The sequence below is a fragment of the Leishmania infantum genome, chromosome 29 (assembly GCF_000002875.2).
Source record: "Leishmania infantum JPCM5 genome chromosome 29".
Lineage (NCBI taxonomy): Eukaryota > Euglenozoa > Kinetoplastea > Trypanosomatida > Trypanosomatidae > Leishmania > Leishmania infantum.
The window spans coordinates 184994-206410 of NC_009413.2; the positions used below are offsets into that span (position 1 = coordinate 184994).

General features: G+C 62.5%; 5 protein-coding genes across 5 annotated transcripts; all 5 read right to left on the bottom strand.

Moving 5' to 3' along the window:
* Positions 1-2004: 2004 nt before the first annotated feature.
* Positions 2005-2424, bottom strand: LINJ_29_0520 (ADF/Cofilin; the record flags this gene model as incomplete). The annotated part of the gene is made up of 1 exon (XM_001466535.1): positions 2005-2424. One exon carries the CDS (start codon positions 2422-2424, stop codon positions 2005-2007), a length of 420 nt encoding a protein of 139 aa, XP_001466572.1.
* Positions 2425-3090: 666 nt separating this feature from the next.
* LINJ_29_0530 (conserved hypothetical protein) lies at positions 3091-3789 on the bottom strand (the record flags this gene model as incomplete). Its single annotated transcript, XM_001466536.1, has 1 exon — positions 3091-3789. One exon carries the CDS (start codon positions 3787-3789, stop codon positions 3091-3093), a length of 699 nt encoding a protein of 232 aa, XP_001466573.1.
* Positions 3790-5569: 1780 nt separating this feature from the next.
* On the bottom strand, positions 5570-14575 carry LINJ_29_0540 (conserved hypothetical protein; the record flags this gene model as incomplete). Its single annotated transcript, XM_001466537.1, has 1 exon — positions 5570-14575. One exon carries the CDS (start codon positions 14573-14575, stop codon positions 5570-5572), a length of 9006 nt encoding a protein of 3001 aa, XP_001466574.1.
* A 1252-nt stretch (positions 14576-15827) lies between these two features.
* Positions 15828-17336, bottom strand: LINJ_29_0550 (conserved hypothetical protein; the record flags this gene model as incomplete). The annotated part of the gene is made up of 1 exon (XM_001466538.1): positions 15828-17336. The coding sequence occupies one exon, from the start codon at positions 17334-17336 to the stop codon at positions 15828-15830; it is 1509 nt and encodes a 502-aa protein (XP_001466575.1).
* Positions 17337-18521: 1185 nt separating this feature from the next.
* On the bottom strand, positions 18522-21164 carry LINJ_29_0560 (conserved hypothetical protein; the record flags this gene model as incomplete). Its single annotated transcript, XM_001466539.1, has 1 exon — positions 18522-21164. One exon carries the CDS (start codon positions 21162-21164, stop codon positions 18522-18524), a length of 2643 nt encoding a protein of 880 aa, XP_001466576.1.
* Between the last annotated feature and the right edge of the window lie 253 nt (positions 21165-21417).

Consider the following 21417-nt stretch of genomic DNA (forward strand, 5'->3'; position numbering starts at 1 on the left):
GCAAGTGGTGAGGGGGAGTGGGACGAAGACACAAATATGGCGGCACAAACCCACAAGCACATCCATCATCCTCTCGCGATGCGTCGAAAACGAACGCCTTTATGCACCCGTGTCTGTGCCTGTGTCTATGCAAACCGCACAGTCGGCGAAGGCGTGAGTGTCGGAAAAATTAAAACGTGCCGTATCACATGTCTGCGCTACCTTCTTCTCCAAGAAGAAAACGCCAGCCAACTATCCCCACCCCTTCCTTACTCACTCCCAGCGGCAGAAACGCTCGCACATTCAAGATACCGCCATCACGGGAGGAAGCAGGGATGGCGGGAGGACGTAGTAGATGCAGGCCAGGAGGAGGGGAGCTCACATGCACAGACATACAGGCAAGTAAGCCCACTCTGTTCCTACGATGCACGCACACGCACTTCCGTTGAGCCCCTCAATCTCAGCCTCCCCATTTTGCATTGTGTGTGTGTGTGTATGCGAGCGCGCGTGCTCTTCCTGGGCGAGGGAGGAAGGGTTCATTCTGCGGTATGTCCGCCTGCCTGAGAAAAGCGCCACGCCACCGACGCCGATGCAGCGAAGTGGTGAAAGTGAGAACGAGGCGGAGGCTGTGACGGCGGGAGACAGAAAGAGTTGGCACCGTCAGGGGAGAGGATGAGGTGGGGTGCGCGTGAGAAAGAGAGAGAGGGGAGAGCCGGACTGTGGAGGAGGCGGACGAAGAGAAGCGAATGAAACAAACAACAGAGAAAAGTAAAAATAAGATTGCGAAATCAACGAAAGCCAGCGGAAGGAGACGACGTGAGCGAAGACGAGGAGGAGCACACAAGCACGCGCGCAGGAAGGGGGAAGGAAGAAGAGAAGAAGAGCGCGCGCACGAACAGTGGGTTGGGAGCGGGATGCCATGCGGGCCTTTGAAGACTGGGTGCGCGCGCAAACACGACCACGTGTGCACCTGTACCCGCTGCAGATGGAGAGAGAGCGGGAAGAAAGGAAAGCATACATGGAGACGAACAGTAGAGAGACAACCGGCAAACACGCAAGAGGACAGGGACAAGAAAAAATGCGGCGAGACGACGCGGATATGCTGCCAAGCGGAGACAGTGGCACACACGCAAGCCAAGTAGAAAAAAAAAGCGTGAAGAAGCCAGGGGAGGGAAAGCGAAAGCGAGCGCAGCGACACGCGCCTGCTCGGCATTTCGGCCCTGATGTCTGGTCCAGTGCAAGCCAACGAAGGGATGCGTATCATCAAGTACACGCACCTGGCGAAAGCGACTGAGGCACGGCAAGGGTGCGTGCGTGTCAGAAGCTCAGTCATCAGCCTCTCGCTCTCTTCGCGTCTGCAGCGGCGACACTAACCGCGATGGTAATCCCCCCTCCCCCAGAACGAAGGATGAAGCAGCCCCTCGTTTTTTCGCGCGCGCGCCTCTGCCATCCCTCTTTCCTCGCTCACCAGTGCTGCTCCACATCGCCTCCAGGAGCGTCACCCCCGCAACTTGTGCTGCTCCTGCCCGTCTTTGCAAGATGCTGCTTCGCGCCTTCCATGCACTTTTCTCACCTCGCAGCCTTTCGTCCCTTGCGCGCTCTCGTCTCTCTTTTTTGCTCCTCTGTCCGTCACCGTTGTTCGAGCCTATTCCGATCCCTACGGGTAAGCATCGATGCCTCCGTCCCCGGCGGCCTCTACGCCGCTGCCCTCCCCCTCCCCGCCGCTGCGGACACGCCGCCGGCTGACGGGCGCGCATTGTCAACTGCACGCTAACACAGAAGTGTCCCGATGCACCCCTTCCGCCGTCAGCCACATTATTGAAGTCAAGCCTTCAGGCTCAACGAGGAAAGAAGAGGAGGGCAGCAAAGGCGTAAACGTGTACATGCGACCCTGTGTATTTACATGCGCGCAAGTATCTTTCTGCAGCCGTTGCCAATATGGTGCCGCCCTTCCCTCGCTAACTCCCTCCCTCTCGCTCTCTTGCTGCATCGAAGACGCGCGTACACATACACGCACGCGCTGTCTTACACGCTACGATGGAGCCTTACCTTGCGGATGATTTCTTCGGCATCCAACCCGGATTCATCGTTCGCCTGGATGGGGAGGTAGCCCTCCGACACGGAGCTCAGAGCATCTCGACTCGCGCTGTACATCATCTTTTCGCGCGGCCTCGCAGTGTCTGGGATCCATTGAATGAGGATAAGCTTCTCGCGCTTCGACCCAGCGTCGTTATACTCAAAGTCGAAGGCCACGTAGCACGGCTTCTCCGTCGAGAACTTTTTCTTCAAATCGGTGTAATTCACGCTGCGCTCACCAACCTCTGTCACCTCAATCTTCTTTCCGTCCGCACCGATACACATCATGACGTAGCGGCTCTTCTTCATGCGCAGATCATCGATCGCGCCGCGGACGTTTTCCTCGAGCGTAACACCAGATATCGCCATGGCTGCGGTGCGAAGGTCTGGAGGAGGGGGCGCCAGGTAGAACCAAAAGAAGAATACGAGAGAGAGACACGGACAGTGGCAGCCCGTGACGGACGTATTCAATGTGAAGCGAAGAAAAGTAGCGATGCGCTCGCTGATCAAGCTGCGACGGAGAACACGACGGGCGGACAAGAGGGGCTATCACAACACCAACGACAGAAAGAAAACAGGGGACGAGCACGGGGCGCCGATGGAGGGGAGGCGTGTGTCTCGCGTTGGCAGCAAAGAAAAGAAGGAGAAGGGGGTAGAAAAAAAGCAAAAAGATGCAGCGCGGATGTGGAAGATCTGCAGAAGCGTGTGCGTGTGTGTGGAGGTGGCGATAGTACGGTGGGGCAAGGACGAGGCAGAGGAAGAGATGATAATGGCAATAAAAGGGGTAGGGCAGCAGCTCGGCGTTTGATACAAAGGCGAAGGCTGCGTGGAGAAGGTGCTCCAAGTTCTGCGGACAGGCACACGCCGAGAGACAGAGGCAGAGAGCGCAAGAGCCAAGTTAGTAATGATGGAGAGGTTGACACGCCTCCCCCGCCGCACTCGTGCCTGCATGTTGTTGCCCTCGGGTCCTTTCGATTACGTGCTTCTCCTGATATGTTGGGCGCGTTCCGCGCGACAGAATTTTGGCACGCGCCTTCAGCTCAAGCCTAGAAGGCCGCGCACGAAGCCGGTAGAAGAGCTCATGGGCAACGAGCAGATGGGCGCCGGCGGCAGTTGCTGCCATGATGGTGGCGTCGGTGGTGCCACCGCCAAAGGATCGACCGGCGGCTCGTCGTCAGGCCGTCGCACAAGTCCGTCCGTGGGCTCGGCGCTCGACGCCGTGTCGGAGACGTGCGGGTAGCCGACATAAGCGATTCCCGAGCTATGCACGTACACCACTGCCAACAGGCCAGCACCCTCGTAGCGGAGGTGGGGGACAGGCGCCATGCGGCCGGCGGTGGTGGCCGCTGCAAACTGCCTGTCCTTAAGCCCATCATCCAGTTGGAGGAGCAGCGGAGGCTGCAACCATGCAGGCCCCTCTTCCCCCTCGAGCCCTTCACGGGTAACGGTCACCGTTGATGACTCCTCCTCGACGCCTAACAAGAGCGCCGGATGCGCTGGCCTATCTGCATCCTCGCTAGCGCGCTGAGTCTTGCGCCCAAGCTGCCGGCGGCCTTCAGCGGCGGCGGCATCTCTGCTTGCTTGTAGCGCCTCGACGGTGAGCCTGCTGCTGTCCTCCTCGAACCCCAGAGGCGGGTAGTCGATCAGAGCTGCAGGCGGCGCATCGCCATAAGACACGTCGGCCCAAAAGCTGAGGGCACTCGACAGCGTCTGCCCTGGCGCTGCAGCCTGCATGTAGCGCTGACGCAGCCGCCGTGCCGCGGTCACCTTCTCCTCGAGCGCCGATAGGCGCCGCACCGTGACAGCAGCGCAGAATCCCTGTGTCTCCTTCAGAGCTGCCGGGACAGCCGTCCGCTGCACAGTGTGGGATGGGTAGAGCTGCACGTGCACATCGAGCGGCTCCTCCCTGGCGAGGGAATGGCGCTCTGCGAGCAGAGACAGGTAGCGCTCTCTCACCGTGATAGCCAGCTGACGAACGACACGCCGAATGCGTCGGCGAGGGGCCTGCACCCACTCGCGGTAGAGCGAGGACCCGGCAAAGAGACCGAGAGCGTCGATGAGAGCGTCACGGACAGAAATGGAGGTGGAGGAAGGCTGAGCACGTCTCTCGTCGTTGCCGCCTTCTGGCAAGGCGCCCACCTCGGCAGAGCGAAGGGCATCGAGCACACGCTGCAGCGGATGGCCACCCGAAGCACCGGGCTGCAGTGACGGCGCTGCCACTGGTTCAGGACGGGGGCCAGGCGACAGGGAGGCATGCGCCGAAGCCGACACTTCGCAAAGGACGTCAACGTCACGCTGCATCTGCTGCAGCGCCGCCCGTGTAACGGCGCCTCCGAGAACAGAGAAGAGAGACTGCTGCCCAGATGGGGTGGCGACTGAGGGCCTAGAGTCCACCATGGGTGCTGCCGCTGCTGCTACTTAGGCACAAACACGGTGAAACGGTACGAAGTGCCTCGGCGTCGCCCTTTTTTCCCTCGGGCGTGCTTCTTACGCTGCGCTTGGGCTGCTTTCCGAGGCACATCTCCATGAGCGTGTGTGTGTGTGTGTGGGTGTGCGTGTGGGTGTGAACGGCAGGGAGGGGCAGTTGAGACGGAGTCGCAGAGCGGAGGCATCGACAGGGCTGTGAAAATTGGCGAGCAGGAAAGAAAACAAAAAGGAAAAAGGCGGTGCAGTGAGCGTGCGCGCAGCGTCACAGACGTTGCCGACCTCGTGCACGTGAGATGAGTGCACCAAAGACCGCATAAGAAGAGACGCTGACACAAAGGTGATGAAGCGGTCGCGGCGTTGACTCATCATGGCCACATCGCCGCACATGCAGGTCTAAAAGTCCAAACATGCGTGCTTTCCGTTCTCCCATGCTGCTGATCGGTGTTCAAGTCTCTATGGATATGTTACACACCCCATCCAAGCATATAACTTCCGCACCTTCTCCGCAGCGGCATCGACTACAGGCACTACACGATTTGAGGTGCACAAACGAATAAGGGAGGCACATGGAAAACAGCGGCACGCGTCTGTGGCGAAGAGCAACGCGGGATGCGCGATGTGAGGGCGAGGGTTGCAGTGTTGCCGTCAAAGACACGCGTGCGATTACGCCACAAAAACACCCGAAAGAGGGGAGGGGGATGCAGACACGAGTCGACGACGCAATGGACGCGCTCACATCGGAGATGGCCCCCATGCGGCGCATAAAGGATTGGAAGGAAAGAGAGCAAGGCGAGCCCAGTGCTCTCGCTCCACACGTGCAGACGCAAGTACATCTATATCTACACTTCAGCGTGCGTGCATGTGTGTGTGCGCGCGCGCATGCGTGCAGGAGTGGCAACAGCAAAAAAAAAATGCGGGTAGTGCGAAGCAGCCAGTCACAGAGACAGGCATACATGTGCGCGCGAAGAGAGACGCACGCAAGGATCAGCTGCGGAGCAGACTGAACAGCAACAAGGCTGTCAGAGGGCCGAGTCGGCCTCCTCCCCCCCCCACACACACACAAGCAGTGATGGGTAGGGCATCATCGTCATGATTTGGCTGCGCTGTCTGTAAGGGAAGCTTGCACGGTCTCCACCACCTGCGCAGGAAGCGGAGGCGCAAGCGAGAGTGCAAGGCCGGGCTGCTGTCGGAGCCCCTCACTAAGCGAGCGCAGGTAGTTCTCCCATTCTACCGTCCCCCGCTGCTGTGGCAAGTCACGCCAGAGAAGCTGCTTTAGCGCCTTCTTGATCCGGCGCTCCTCCTGGCGCAAAGCCGCAACGCTGGCAGGCTCTGCCGCCATCCCCGATGTAGCGGCAGAAACGCTCGCGGTAGCGCCGGCGTCGGTGACGGCCAGTCGCTTCGCGACCCCCACCGTCTCCAACGCTGGATAGCTGTGCGGCGGGGGCTGACGGCTTTCGGCGACCGTCACGTCCGCAAACTTGTCAAGCTGGGTGATGGATGCACTGCCGGCGTCCTTCGTATTGCAAGAGCTGCAGCGCTTGCGCTGGTTGTGAGGAGAGTTGCGGTCACGTGTCGGGTTTCGAAGGTAGCTGTCGTAGCTGCACGTGCCGCTTCGTATGGTGCTGGGGTACCAAGGCACGCTCGAGGCGGGTGGGCAATCGTTCAATCTCTCCCCGGCAGGGGAGGTGATAAACCGCAGTGCATCGCCGGACGCATCACCTGGAAAGGGGTGCCGTGGCAGCTGTGAGAACGCCGCTGATGATGGCGAAAAGGCGAAGCTCCGGCGGGCCGACGCTGCGAGCAGCGCCGCTCGACGACGAAGCGCCGGGCCAACGGGAAGTCGCATGTCCTCTGCGTACGCGATGCGAACAAAGTGCCCCTGCGGCGGCGGCGCGAACTGGCGCAGCGGGCCATCGAGATCCTCCTCGTGAACGATGAGGTGATCTCTGCCGGAGTGCGGCAACTCCGGCCACGCCGCCATCCTCTTCGATCGCAGTCGCTGCTGGACGAGCATCGCATCACGCTTAGACTCTGTGTCGCCACCGCCGAAAATGTACCCGCTGTGGATGCGGCAGTCACCCATCTGATCCAGCTCAGCACACTGAGCCGACGGCCACTGGACTGGTCGCATCTGAGGGTCAACAAACATGAGATTGTACTTGGCGCGGCATGAGGAGCAGTATGGGTTGAGACGGCCGCAGCCGAGGGAGTTCGTGGGATTCGTGATTGTCCACGCGCGGCGCGCCTGCCTTCCCGTAATCGCGCACGCGGATGGCGCGGGGTTGTGAACAACGTACAGCGGGCGGCGTGTGCTTCCAGACGGGTTCTGCGACGGTTCAGGTGAGGTGCGCCATCGCACTTCGCCTGCCAACACGTTTGGCAGCTCCGCGCTGCTGAAGCGGTGGAGGAGATCACCGTGTTGTGGAGGCGCCGGCTCTCCGTCCGCGGTGTCTTTCCCCCTCGCCATGCCGGTCGCCGCGGTGTCCGCGGAAGGCCGACGAGGGCGCCCGAGTTTCGCGGAGGACACATAAGCCAACCCGTGTGCCCCACTACACGGCGACTGTGCGCCAGGCACGTGTTTCCCTGACGCCGATCCGGCAGGCGCTGCGGCGGGCGACACACGGGAGAGAAGAGTGCCATCTTCATCCCCTGCGGGCGATTCCTGCTCAGTGAAACGTCTACTGCCAGCAAGTTCCGGTGGTTGGTGGGAATCGACGCTGCGGGCCCCTTTATCATCAACAGCTTCTACGCGCCCAGGGCCATAGCTGCTTGCACCGATGCCTGCCTTCGCGTTTGCAGACGGCCTGCTGATCGCGGGCGCATACGCGTTCGCTCTTGCGGGCCCACTGTGCTCAGCTGCTGGCCCCCACTCAAGGTTGGAGGGCGGCTGCGCGCTCCGTTCTCCCCGCCATGCCTCGATTGACACCATCGGCTGCCGCGGCGGTGCCTCGACGCTGTGCTCCGCATCGTCGCTTCGGCTGCGCTCTGGTGCGCCCACCTCTTCTTTTCCTTCTCTGGGAACGTCACCGCTGTCTGGGCCTCGGGCTACGTCTTCAGCCGTGCTTGGCGGAACGCTTACCCACGCTGCGGCACGGCCGCGGCGAGGGGAATCAGCGCTGGCCACCTCGATGTCACCGCCGCTACTCATGCTGCTGCCGCTGCCAATGCTCCTCGACGACGATGAGGGCGTTGACAGGACTGAGGCGCTTGGCATTCGGCGACAGCAGTGTCGGTGGCCCCGGGCGCGCTCGCGCTCGCCGGGTCGCCGATGCGGATGCCTGCTCAGCGCGGCGTCCTCATCGCTTGCGCCATCTCTGATGTGTGGTGCGCTGCTGCTGCCACAGCGATGAGAACGGTGCTGCCTCGCCGCACGTGCCATGTCGACGTTGCAAGGAGCCGCTGGTTGCCCACAATGGTCTTTGCCTCTCTTAAGCGCCTCGTGCCCAAAGGTGCTCGGCACCACTGGTGCAGACGGGAGTGCAACCCGGTATGGGTGCGACCGGTGAGCTCCGGACGGCGGCCGCTTGCCAGCCTCTTGCACAACGTACAGCACGTCACGGCAGTCTGCACCCGCGTGGCCCTGCTGCGGGGCCGCCTCGAGTGCATATAGCAGAGGAAGGTGCGCTTGTTGTGCGGCCGTCGAGCCGGTGTCCTCTGCCTGCGGCCTCTCACGTCCGTGTCGCGGCACGCGGTGCTGCGCATGCGCGCGATGATGGCGTCGGTGTTTCCAGCGGTGCGTTTCGTCGTTGCTGTCTTCCTCGCGTCGGCGGCCGCTCCGATGGTGACGGTGTTGCCGGTGATGTCCCAATGAGACATCGCCATCGCGGCGGCTTCCCTGCCTCAACCTTCTATGCTCCCTTCGTTCGTCGCTCCTCTTCTCCTGAGACGCAGCCGACCCATCACAATGGCGGCGATGATGAGACGGGCGTCTGTTCGGGTGCACTCCTGCAGGACTCGCGTGCGAGCACGAGGACGGCGACGAGGACAGCGGAGAGGCATCGCGTGCTGCACCAAGCCCTGCTTCTGCCGCTTCGACCAATGGTGTCACTGCAGTGGAAGAGGCGGATGCGTGGTTCAGCGCGCTGTCCTCCAGGCCCGCGCCCAAAGACGTGCGCGCCGCTAAGGTCGATCGCAGGGCCGTCACAACTGACTCGCTCTCAGCAATGCGATCGTCGCGCTTGGTGCCGGGCTCACCATCAGCAGCTCCCTTGAGGGTCGCATAGCAATACGGGTGTGTCGTAGGCATCACGCCGTGTGGCAAGTAGCTCACCATGTGCGTAGTGCCGGCTGAAGCTGGCGCCAGCGCGCCTGAGAGTGCGCTCGCCTCGGCTGCCTCGGGATGCTGTGTGGGGCTGCGGGTGACGGCGTCGCCAGCAAGGTTGCAAATACAAGCTTCTACGTCCCGCAGACGCGGCAACCGAGACGGGCGGGGAGGATGGTTGTCCATCGTCGACTGCTGAGGCTGCGCGAGGGTTTCGGGAGAGGATTCGATGCATTCGGCTGCAGGCAGCAGAGCATACGGCATTAGCAGCGGCACATTACCAGAACCCGTCACCACTGCGGCTTGAGCGGTGGCCCCCCTCGACAGATGTGTACCTCTCAGCTGCCGGTCGCGAGCGCGCCGAGACAGACCTTCGTCGAAGCCGTCTCGGTCACCTCTGGCGCGCAGCACTGGAATCTTCAGAGAGGGTAAGTCATAGAGAAACCCACCTGCGCCATCCGCCCTCGAGCAAGGCACAACGGTAGTGTACGGCGGCGTATTCAGCGGCTCGGTCATGCGCACAAGCGCGGTGCCGGATGCTCCCGCAGCGTCGCGCCAGACTGCGCTGAAGCCTGCCGCCTCAGAAGCCGTCGTGGGGTGAAGACCACGGTGAGGGGTATCACTAGCGGTCTTCCCAGCGTGCCTGCCATCGGCAGGGCGCAGAGGCCACGAAGATGCATCACCGCCACTCTCGATGGCCGCGCTCGTGGTGGGGGTGACGGTGTAGGTGTGCTGATCAAGCGAAAGAAGTCGCCTCTCCGATGCCTGGTCCATGTTCCACATCGGTCCCCGTAAACGATCGAGGTGCAGCTGCGCTGGCGCTGAGCTTGGCACTATGGCATCTGCCGGGTTCGCGGCTCGCATCCCACCACGAGAGAACGCGAAAGAAGACGCTGCGAGAAGCCGGTTTGTACTCGGCAGCACCGCGCCAGGGCCGTCAGAGACGGCCTTGTGGAGTGGACGGGTGGTGCGAAAAGGCACCAGTGCTCCCGCACCGGTTCGCGTCGCCGTCGGCTCACTACCTGTAGCGGATGAGAGCGAGCTCGGTGCCCGTTCCACTTCAGCATGTGATGTATAGACAGCTGTTGGTGCAACGCCACCTACCAGTCGCCGTCCCTCGTCGGCGACAGCAGCCACAGCACCAGCAGGCGCAAGCATACTCCTCCTCTCTGCTGCGGCTCCTTCGTTGTGCACATCGTGCAAGTCGCGTGCAGGCCCTGCGGCGGCATTAGCAGTGGCACTATGTCGCTGCGCCACCTCCACTGCGTGCAGGCTAAGTCCCTCGTCAGGCGACTGCGCAACGCCTGATTCAACTAGCGCATGCGTGGAAAAGGATGACGGAGGAAGCTGCACTGCCGAGGACGCACCTACGGGGGCACCTGTGACGCGTTCGTTCACGGCAGTGGACAAGGCACGAGAGGGTCGCCGAGACACTTGAAGAATGCCCAGCCCAGTTGGCGGCATCGAGGATGGAGACAGAACATCGTCAGCGTTGCCGCTCTGCCCCACCGCTGCGTGCTCTTCTGGAGCGCCGCTGCCTTGCTGCGCACGCCCCTCGTCTACGCCGTGCGTTGACGACGTTGCCGCCCCGTGTGCGTAGGCAAGGTACACGTCATCGTAGCGCTCTGTAGACGGCAGCCCGGCCACACTGATCTCCTCGTTGTCATCACCGCTCTCTCTCCCAACGAGCGCCGCGCCAAGGAAGGGATGAGGGCCGGCACACCCGCGTCCGCCCCTGCCGCTGCCGCAGCACATTGGGCCGCCAAGATCGTATGGGTGGCCAGACGACGATGGCAGCAGCAGCCCTACCTCAGCACTTGCCTGATTCACAACAAAGGGCACCGACGGCTCCCGTGGCGGCTGCGCGGCATCGCCGTCACAATCGGAGACACGCCCGTCGAGCTTATCCACAGGTGGAGCCACGACTGAACTGCTCGCCGCGCCAGCGCTCATCACGTGCAACGCCAGCAGCGTCTTGGGAAGCCGCACGGCCGCGTTCGCACCACGTGGGTGACTACGATAGAGATGATGATTGGAACCATGTGCGGCGCTCTGCTCGCCGGTCTCTGAGGCAGCCGCGTGACCACTGTCTCCGCCTGGCACCCCGGTCAAGACGCCGGACAGGATATCGGCCATGGGCATCGTTGCCGTCGCCGCGCCGCGGCTGCGCACATCCTGTGGCGTCAGAGATGCCAAAGCAGAGAGTGGAAAAGCGGGCAGGTGCCCGAGCCGGACCTGCTCTTCCTCCTCTGTCTGAGCTGCTGGGTTGCCCTGCCCTGCAATGAAGGCGTTGGTCAGCGTCTGCGTTGCAGACATGATCGTTGCTGCCAGGTCGAGCTCATGGTGTTGCTGCGTGTCTGGCACGCACGCTGGCGCCTTTGGCACATCGACGGAGTGGGCAAGCAGCGACGCCGCGCTCCCCGGACGGAGCAGCTGCCATGCACGCTGTTGGGTGCTGGGCGAGAGGCGAGCAACAAGCTCGGCCATGTCGCTGTCACTACCGATGCTGTAACTGAGGGACGACGGCGATGAGAACGATGACGACGAAAGCGACGAGGAGCGCTCTCCCGACGCACCTGTGAGCGCGATCGAGGAGGATGGCGAGGCAGCTGTAGCGTGGTCGCCTTTCAGGGCCCCAGCGTGGCTAAACGGATCTCTCTTTGACGCCGCTGCTTTTGGTGGTGGTGCGTGCGATGACTGCCTCGGCGATGCTTCATCCAGCGTGCTCGATCGATTGCATTGTGGCACCGCCAGCCGCGTCGAAACTGCGTGCCTTCTTCCCGCAGCCTCGGAGGCCAGCGGTGACGGCTCGCGCAACGCCCCTTCGTCCTCCACGGTGCTCGTGTCCGCCTCGCCAGATGGGATGGGGGTCGCAGCCGTAGCAGCAGAGCCGCTTGAATAGGGCCGGCCAGACTCCCTCCTCCCCTCCCTCCTGTCACCCGTACCCTTGCGGCGGTGTCGCTCCTCGCCGGTCCGCTCCACGCTGTCGCAGCCGCCGCCCTTGCCTCCAGTGTAAAGTACGGCGCTCATAGCACTGGTCGTCTCCGTCGCTGAGGCATCCGCCGAGTGCGGAGGCTGGTGCACGGCACTGGCATGGGCTTCCTCCTCATCTGGTGTCTGAGTGCGCCGTGACGCGCAGTCGGCCTCGGCTCTCTCGTCGCCACCGTCACCGCGGCGTTTCTTCCTTGACATAGACCTCCACTCCTCCGCTTTGGTCTTGCCGCTGTGGTGGTGCTTCTTGCGGTGCCGACGGCGCCTCGGCTCGGGCGGCTCCTCCGACGCCGCTGCATCGCCGACGGCATGCGCACCCACGCCCCCGTCATCGTCTGCATACCTGCCGTATCCAGCAACGTTGCTAGGAGCTGCCAAATGCGGTTGCAGCAGATGGGGCCGCCCACCAGACACAGTGCCGCGCTTACCCTTTGCGGCGTGGTGAAGCTGAGCTCGGCTACCGCCGTGCCGCCCCGCACCCTTGCCCCTCGCTTGCCGCCACGCGGCCTCTACGCCTGGCGAGTTAGCAGGAGGCTGCGAGGGATCACATGTGCTCCCGCGCGCAGCAGCAGCTGCAGCCGCAGCATCTACTGCGGCACCGCTGCAACCAACAGCGCCCCTCCAGTCTCTTCGGGCAGAGGTGCTATCCGAGGAATCGGAGCTGGAACGGCGCGCTGCGGACGGTCGACTCGCCGGCCGGACCACCCAGCTCACCTTCGTCTGCATCACCTCCAAATCTTGCGCCTCGCTCTCTGCGCTGCCACCCCTCGAGCCACGGCGAGCTTCCGCTGGAGAGACATAGCCATCCGCAGTGACATGAACGCGCGCGTAGGACTTGACGCAGGTTGTGAAAAACGGCGTAGGTGGGGACACGGCCTCTCCACGGGTCATCAGCACGCCGGCGTGCTCAGTGTGTATCGGGTTCGCGTCTACAACTCGAGAAGCAGCGCACTTCACACCGACAGCTGCTAGACGGTTCATCTGCATGTCCTCACCGCAGTGCGGCATGGAACCACTCGGTGACGCTGGCTGCTGGGTGTTGCTGCGCCGGGCGAGGGATCCTCCATCGCCCTCATCGACTCTTTCCTCCGCTACGTCGCGCGAGCGATTGTCCTGGTCGTGACTCCGGAACGCCGCACCGGTCGCGGCTGCCGAGACTGCCGGACTCGTGGAGTTGAGTGGGGCAGACGACACGCCCTGCTCGTATGGCGCGGAATCGACGTTGTCAAGCGCCATTTCCGAGACAGGCGGCGGCGATGGAGAGTCGACCGCGATGCGGTGGGCTCTGACCGTTTCCGGGGACAGCGATGTCCCAGTGCAGCCCCCCGGTGAGCAGGGAGCACCGGCCACGACTACTGTACCACCCCCTCGCTTTGGCCGATCTGAGTCGGTAATAGGCGCGGTTGCCTTGGTGAACATCGCCTCATACCACCGTCGCATGCACGCTGCCAGCACCTTGTGCTCGTGACGAGAGAGGCATGAGCTCAGCTGTTTCTCTAGCTTTCTGACGCGCCGCCGCTCTTGCTCCTCCTCCGGGAACTCCACGCAGCGCACGGCGGCTGCCGCTTCGTCTGACCCACGCGTCTTCACCAGCAGGGAAGCGGGGCACGCGGCAGCGGACGCAGACGATGCCGCGGAGAAGCGCGGAGGAGAGACAGGCGGTAGCACGAAAGACGGCGTGGGACTGCTGGGCGCAGCGGGGGTGGGAGGTTGCCTAGTTGGTCGAGGAGTGGTGGCGTGGGGGACAGCGCTGACGCTAGAATGGCCGCGTGCGGCGCTGCCTTCCGACTCTGCACTTCTGCTACAGGTGCTGCCCGCGCTAACACTGCTAATACTCCTTGTACGACTGCTGCTGCTGCTGCTCGTGGTGCTGCTGCTAGTACTGTACATGGGCGAGGCAGTGTCGGAGCTGGCTGAGTCCAGCTCGCGACGAGATGGATATGGGCGACAAGATGGCCGCCTCTCCACCGCTGCGGCGGCTTGGCTGCGTTCTTGGGGGTTCTCCCTACTCAGTGCCAGCGCACGCGCAGAAGGTGTCACTGAGGATGAAGCCTTCTGCGCGTCCCTAGAAGTCACTGGTGCCCGCAAACCCCTGAAGCCCGCGGCGGCCGCCGGCTGGCTTGTGCTGCTACCTTGCACCACCACTGTCAGCGGGCGAGACGAGGAGCTGCTGCAGCTGCCGCATGCGGTAGCACACTCGCGCAGTCGCCGCTGATGCAGCGTTGTGGCCTGATGCGCCTCCCAGTCGCTTCGAAGAACGGACAGCCCGCAAATGCGGCACTGAATCTCGCTCGGGAACGGAGGGTCAACCACGTCTGTCTCTATGACTTTCACGTCTAGTACAACAGGCAGAGGGTGAGAAGTCGTAGCGCGCCCACCTCCCGCCGCCGCCGCCGTTGGATTAGAAGCAGCGTCCCTCGCGATTGATGAAGAGGGTCTCAGGCAGCCCGCCGGCGATGCTGGCAAGCGGATGGAGGAGCCAACAGAGGAAGGCAGCGCAACGGACACATGTGGCGAGGTGCGATGCGGGGTGTACACAGACCCCTCCACCTGCGCGCTCGCGGGTGCGGCGCCGCCGGAACGCGCAAAAGTCGCGGCGCTCATGGAGGAGCCCTCTCCGTAGCTCTGCGTGGATGCAAGCCGGGATGTGTCTTCCTCTTCTCCGCGCTGAATACTGACCTCTTCTTCGCAGCGCCTTTGGCCTTGGCCGCGGCTTTCGTGCGACTCCCAAGTTTCGCTGTACACGTGGTGTGGCACCGATGTATCTGTATGATAAGGGGATGCTGCGTGGGAGTCGAAGGCGGTGCCGCACAGTCGCTCGCTGCTCTCCCTTCGGTACATCTGCGTCAGGGCGCCGGCAGCCACACACAGAGAGTGACGGAGAGGCAGGGAAAAGGAGGAGGGCCACAAGCTATTATACAAGTGGGAGCAAGGCGTCAACGCACGAATATATCTACACACACACACATATAGATATGTACGCAGATATATATATATATATCTATAAATGCACACACATATATACATACATGTAGAGAGAGAGATGTATAGGTATGTATGTGTGCAGATATACGCTAGCTGTTTCACGCGGTCGCCGGCAGAAGAATCTAGACTGGGAAGAGGAGGCAATCAGAGCACGACACACGTGCACAGGCCAAAGTCCACGCGCAAGCAATGGACACTGAGGCGGACTCTTGAGTGGACGCAGGATAGTCGCTGCTGCGGCAGTGCTCAGACCACTAAGCGCAGAAAGCACAACAGAGAAAGGCAGAAGAAAGCGCCGCGCTGAAGTCGGGCGGTGTGCGAATGCTGTAGAAGGTTGCCTGTATGTGTGTGTATCTATCCGGCGCGATGAGGGCCGTGCTTGCAGGTGGCCCGGGGCTTGAGGTTTCGATGAGAGCTTGTAATGGTACGAAGGAATGGAAGCAAGAAGGACTTGGAGTCAGAGCATCTGCACGTGGACAGATTGAACACATACTCTCCCGCACACGTGTGTCAGTGCGCGCGTACACCTATGCACAGATGTCTGCTCGGAAGCCGGGGGGGGGGGGCACGCGCAGGCGCCTTGCCACCACCGCGGATGCTAACGATGCGTGGGCTGCTGTGGTGGTGGAAGCCGTATTAAGCGGCTATGTGTGGCGCGCACGCGTGTTGTTGAACGCCGACGACAGAGGAGAAGCGCAGCGACAGGGGCAGAAAGAAGACGCTTGCGCACGCGAGAGAGCGAGAGAAAAGAAAGATTGAGAGTGCGTGTACCTTCGCGGTTCACTGCCGAGGCATCCATGGTGAGCTGATGCGGCCTTCCGCCGATACATGCATGGATGCTCTCACAGGGCAATCCCACCCCCATAACGTTCACCCAATCCCCTAAAACGCCGCTGCTTGCCACTGGGGAACGCGAGGGCGGGCAGCAGTGCAGAAGTCACATAGCGGTGCATCAAGCGCACAGGCACACAGACGTGCACATGCGCAAGAACGTGTCCATCGAAACAGCTTTCCGGGGCCTTGTTTCGCTTTAGTTAACGCGCTCACTGACGCACGCGCACTCGAGAGACATGCAGACATGCAGACATGCACATGCGTACCTTTCTCGTTATGCCCTCTTCACGCCTCGCTGTCTGCCGCCGCCCTTGTGTACAGTCGCGTGTTTGCTCGTGTGGGTCTCGTCCGTCTCGCCGAACTCGGACAGCAACTCCTGTGCGGCCCGGTCGCTCTCCAAGAAGGCGTCTCTGCGGTGGGCGTACTTGATGGTGCTCACGTGATGCACGCGGTAGCCTCGCGCAAAGAGCTCCGCCAGCACACGTGCAATGTTGCGCGTGTCATCGATGCCGCTGTGCCGCCGCCCCTCAAAGGACATGCTCATCTTTTTCAGCATGTGCGTCAGCTTCGCCTGACGGCACTTGAAGTGATCGCTGTAGCTATGCCGGACGTTGATGTAGCGGTAACACACAGGCGGGAAGTCGACCCCGTCGCGCAGGACGCTGCACTCATGCATGAAGCGGCGCATGTCCCACGGCCCGTCCGTAGCCATGCATATCATGGCCTCTGCAGACGTGTTGGCCTTCGCCGCGTCTGTGTGCTCGTCATAGACGAAGCGGCGCTGCTCCGACTTGAGGTTGTGGGAGAGGCGGTTAGGGCCGTAGTGCCTCGCCCACATCCGGCAGAGCGGATACACCTCGGTCTTCAGCCAGTCCTGGAACTGCGCGACGACTGTCGGCAGGGGGTCCGCCACATCCACCATCTCCTGCGTGATGCCCGTCAGCTCTGTGCAAAACGCTGTCAGTTTTGGATTGCGCAGCGGCCGGACATACCGATGGAACTCCGCCACGATGCGTAGCGTTGCCGTGTCCAGCACCACGACAGGAAACTCGATGATCTCGTGCGGGTAGTGAACACTGCCACTGGCGCAGGTGGCCTCGAAGTCGCACACAAGCACGTGGCTGAACGGCTGCGCGAGGAGGCGTTTGAATGGTGGGCGAGTCGGAATGCCGCTGGACGTGCCAAGAGGCGGCGCAGGGTTAGTCGTTGCCTCGCCGTCTTCGCCGTTCTCAAGGAGAGAACTCCCCTCCGCATCACCACGCAGCTGCGGCTCCTGCGTCGCCGTCGTCGTCGCGGCTCCATTTTTACCTCCGCCGCTCGCGCACGCCTTCGTGGCCTTTCGCACCTGCGATTTGCGACAAGCACCGCCATCGCCGTGACTTCCCCCCATGAGAATATCAAAGCGGCTGCCGCCGAGCGAGTAGAGGCTGTTTCTGCTGCGGTCGTGTGCACCGTCCCGGGACGAGGAAGACAGCCGTGGAAGCGGAAACGCCGAGGTCGGCTGAGGCTCTGCGGCAGCTCCGGTACTAGAGGCTGGCGAAGAGGATGGCACCGCCTCTGCCTCTGCGGTCGTCGCGGCATGCGCCGCGTTTGTCAAGATGTCACCAACGCGAGGGCTGGACGAGCAGGAGGGGGCCTCGGGCTTCCTGCTAGACGTGGCAGAGCGTGTTGCGTCATCCAACACGTCGTCGCCGGAAGCCGCGCGAGGAGGAGGCGGTGAGGCGGTCTGCTTCTGAAGCTCCAGCTGGCGCAGCTCCTTCGCGAGTGAACGGATGCGCCCCATGCACGGAAGAAGTCGACGCTGCGGTGGGGTCGAAAAGAACTGAACGAAAGCGGTATAGAAACGTTGTCGGATGGAGTTTGCCGGTCACGATACGCAAGTGCGCGCGTGCGCAGGCTCATCTGTTGGCACGCCCTTCCCACAATCGGTCCAACGGCTGAGAGCAGCACTTCTCTTGGCCAGTCTGTCGGTGCGATGACGGACCGCAGAGATGTCGTCACATAGGATGGATAAGAGAGAATGAGCCGCAAGCGGCGCAGGAATGCCAAAAGGCGAAGGAGAAGACAGAGAGAGAACGGGAGAGGTGGAGGAAGGTTGGCGCACGGGGTGCCTCTTTGGATGTGTCTGTGTGAGTGTGTGTGTGTGTGTGCATCCAACCACAAGATGTGCGCTGGCAGACGCCCAGGAAGAGCCTGCGACATTGCACGAAGTGTTGTCAAGAAGGTGAGAGGCGAGGAAGGGAAGGGAAGGGCGCCACAGGTGCAGCCGAGTGTCACCCGAGAAGAGTGCACACACTGGACGCACACGTGGTATGGCGCTTGCATGCCACACAGATACGGAAGCAGAGTTGCAGTCCGGATATGGTGTCGGTGTCTGTCGGTATCGAGCCCTCTCCTAACCTCACATCAGCCATGCGCCTGCGCGGGCGGATGCCGCTACCAGCTCTGCGTCTTGTTTTCTCGCTTTGTTTTCAGGTCTATTCAAGCGCACTCGGAGATGTGCCCGCGAAAACGCAGTGGCGCACACGCGTACAGGCACGCGTTGCTCCCGTTGGGGGAAGGGAGGGAGGATGGGCCGACGGTGCGTGGGTGGGTGGAGGCGCGCGCGCGCAGGAGGAGGAGGAGGAAGAGAGCAAAGGAGATATGCAATAGAACAGAAGGCAATCAAAATGAGAGCGAGCACAACGGTTCAAGCACAACACCAGGAGAGAGTGTGCGGCACACACACACGCACGAGAGGCTCCATCAGCGGCATTAACGCCAACGCCAACGTCAACGGTAACCACGTCATCTTGAACGGAAGCCAACGGCCCGGTGAGAAGGGAGAAGCAGTGTGAAAGACCGCAAGCAACCAAACAACGAAGCAAAATGAGTGGCCTCATGCATTCGTCCATCATCCGCACATACACAGAGGCGCGCACACACACGCACGATTCTCGCCCTCCAGTCGCTCTAGGGAGCGGGAGGCCTAGCGAGAGTGGTCGTCCTCGTTCACGGAGTAGGGAGCAGAGATGGCCGTGGGTGACGCCTCGGACGATCGTGTGTGGCAGGACGCGGCGGGCGCCGTCGAGGGTGGTAGCAAGAGGGGTGCCGATCCGCTCACGCTGTTCGCCCCGGTCAGCAGCAGTCCATTGAACGGCAGGCGGTTTAGTGGCACCTCACAGAAACTGCATCCGTAGTGAAGGAGACCAATTACAATGGACGCGATGTTGCGCGCGTCGTCGAGCCCGCTATGCAGCCGCCCCTCGAAGGGAAGATGCAGCACCTCCAGCATCGCCTTGATCTTCCCCTGCGAGCACCGGAAGAAGCAGGCAAAGGTCTGCTTCACGTCGATGAACTGGTAGAAGAGCGAGGGGAAGCGGATGCCTTGGCGAGAAACGCTATGATAGTACATGAACTCGCGCAAGTCCATCGGGCCATCCGTCACGAACATACAGCGGGCATGTGGCGGCAGCGTGTGGGAGAGCCAGCGCTCAAACTGCCTGATGACCTCCTCAAGCGACGCTGCTGTGTCCACGTCCTCCTGCCGCATCCCGGTCAACTTCTGGCAAAAGGGGCTGAGTTCTCTCTTGTATCGCGGGCGCACAAATCGGTGAAACTCCGCCACGACACGCTGCAGTCGTGCATCGACGACCACCACCGGGAACTCGATGATCTCGTACAGGTAGTTGGGCGGCGGGTGCTCCTCGCAGGTGGCCTCGAAGTCCAGCACAAGCAGATAATCATAAGGGCATGGCAAGGCGCCGAACGGCGAGGAGTACGACATCAGCGGCGACACCGGCACGCTGCGCGCCCCGCCAGCACCGCCGTTGAGCGAGAATGGCGGCATGCCCGGCGCCAGCGAGGACGACATGAACGTGCGTGGGGTCGTTGCCGCGCTGGGAGGTCCGCCGACGAAATGCGTGGTGCCTCTGTGCGATACGGAAGCGTAAAACGCGTTCGGTGCCGCACTGCGGCGCCGCAGCATCTCCTCGCGTGTTTCCAGGTGAAACGGCGCGCTGTTCGACGTGGACGCGTTGCCGCCGTGCGGGCTAGTGTTCATGAGCGACGCCGAGGGCTGATACGGCGCTGCTGCCTCAGACAACGGTGTCGAAGGAAAGTTGGCGAGTCCGGCCTCGCCTTCATCCTGTGTGCGCGACGCCGGCGGTGGCGTCGTGCCGCGATCCAGCATCATGGCAACGTGCTGCGACGGCGAGTACGTTGAGCTGCTCTCGGACAACTGCTTCATCGAGGAGGAGGCTGCATCGTTCGCGGTGGCGGCAGGGCTGTGCGCAACCGGGATTGGTGCTGCCGAAAAAAACGAGGCGCTTCGCGGCTTCTGAACACTGGGCGGGGTGCGGCTTTGGGAGGGGCGTGCGCTGTAGCTGAGCGTCGTCCCTGGCGACGCAGCAGACTTCACACCGATCACGCCGGTGGCATTCGTGCCGGTGTGTGAGCTGGTCGTGATCGGCATGGGAGTAACGGCAGAAGAAGCGGCAGCGGTAGATGTCCTCGGCGTGCCGGCCCCGCCAGGCACACAGCCAGCGGTGAAGGACGGGGCTGGTGGCGTCTCGTGATCAGCTGGCGCAGGCGTCACAGGAACAATCGACCGCGCAGCCGCAGCGACTGGTGCGCCTAAGAGCGTTGCCGCAGGAGGATTGTGCAGCCCATCCGCCGACACCGCCGGCGACGCACTCGGCGCCACGGCAGTACCCTCCTCGTACGCGTGCAGGTCCGGCGGCGTTGACACGCCGCGCCATTCCACGCCGAGCACCTCGTCCAGCGCACGTGTCAGCTCATGCTCGTTCAGGACAAGCCCGCGCAGCACTTCGAAGTGGGCACATACGCGATGCCAGCGCTCTTCTTCCGTGATGTCGGGGTCGTGTGAAGGATGTGCAGTGGCAATTGCCGTGGGTGGTGCTGCCGAGCGACCGCCAGAGGTGGCGCTGCCCCCACCAGTACCCGCGCCGCGTGCAACGGCCGCCGTGACCGGCGCGCTGGCGGCGCCCAGTGGCTTTGTGTGGAAAGGCGCAGCGTCTGTGCCTCTCAAAAAGGACGCCGACCCACCTGCCACCTTGTCGAGGGTGTCCAGCGACGCGCATGAGAGCGCTATCTCACGCAGAAGACTCAGCAGCTGCGGAATGGTGCCCGTGTCGGTCGGCACCAGCCCCAGCGGCTTAGGGGCAGATGGCTGCGCTGAAGTCCTCTCTGTCGCTTTGGAAGCAGTGGCGGCGCCGGAGGACGCGCTGCGCTGGTCAGCACGAGCGCCGTTGCCGGGGCTAGCGGTGGGCGACGCTACTCCCGAGAGAGAGACTGTTGTGCCAGACGTCGTGTCGGCGTGCACCAGTGGCGTGCCAGGGGCCAACGCGCGCGTTGTCTTCGCTCGGCCGTTCAGAACGGCCTCCAAGAAGGAGTGCGCCAACGTCGTAGGACTGCCTTTGCCCATCAGTCGAGATGTGACGCTGGCGTCATGGTGCGCTGGCTTTTTCGGTCGCATAGTAGACCCACCCGTGGGCTGCGACTCCGCCACAGCTGGCGAAGTGGACAATGTCAGCAGTGTTGCCGCCTCCATCGACGCGCGGTACTGCGCAATCTCAGTGGCCTCAGGGGGACGCTCCATGAGTGCAGACATGAGCTCCGCAGCCAAGGTGCGGGCGGCTTTGCAACGCTCGGAGATGGACCTGCAATCTGAAGAAGAGCCTGTGGCGCCGATGCAACGGTTTGCATGGGGTGTGCTGGCATTTTTGTGGTGCCGCTTCGCTGCCTTAGATTTGCTGAGGAGAGAGCCAGTGCTGCCGCCGGAGCTGGCATTAGCAGCGCCGCCACCGTTCTGCAAGATGCCATCGCCGCTTCCACCGAAGGCGGCGGGTGTGGAGGTAGCGGTG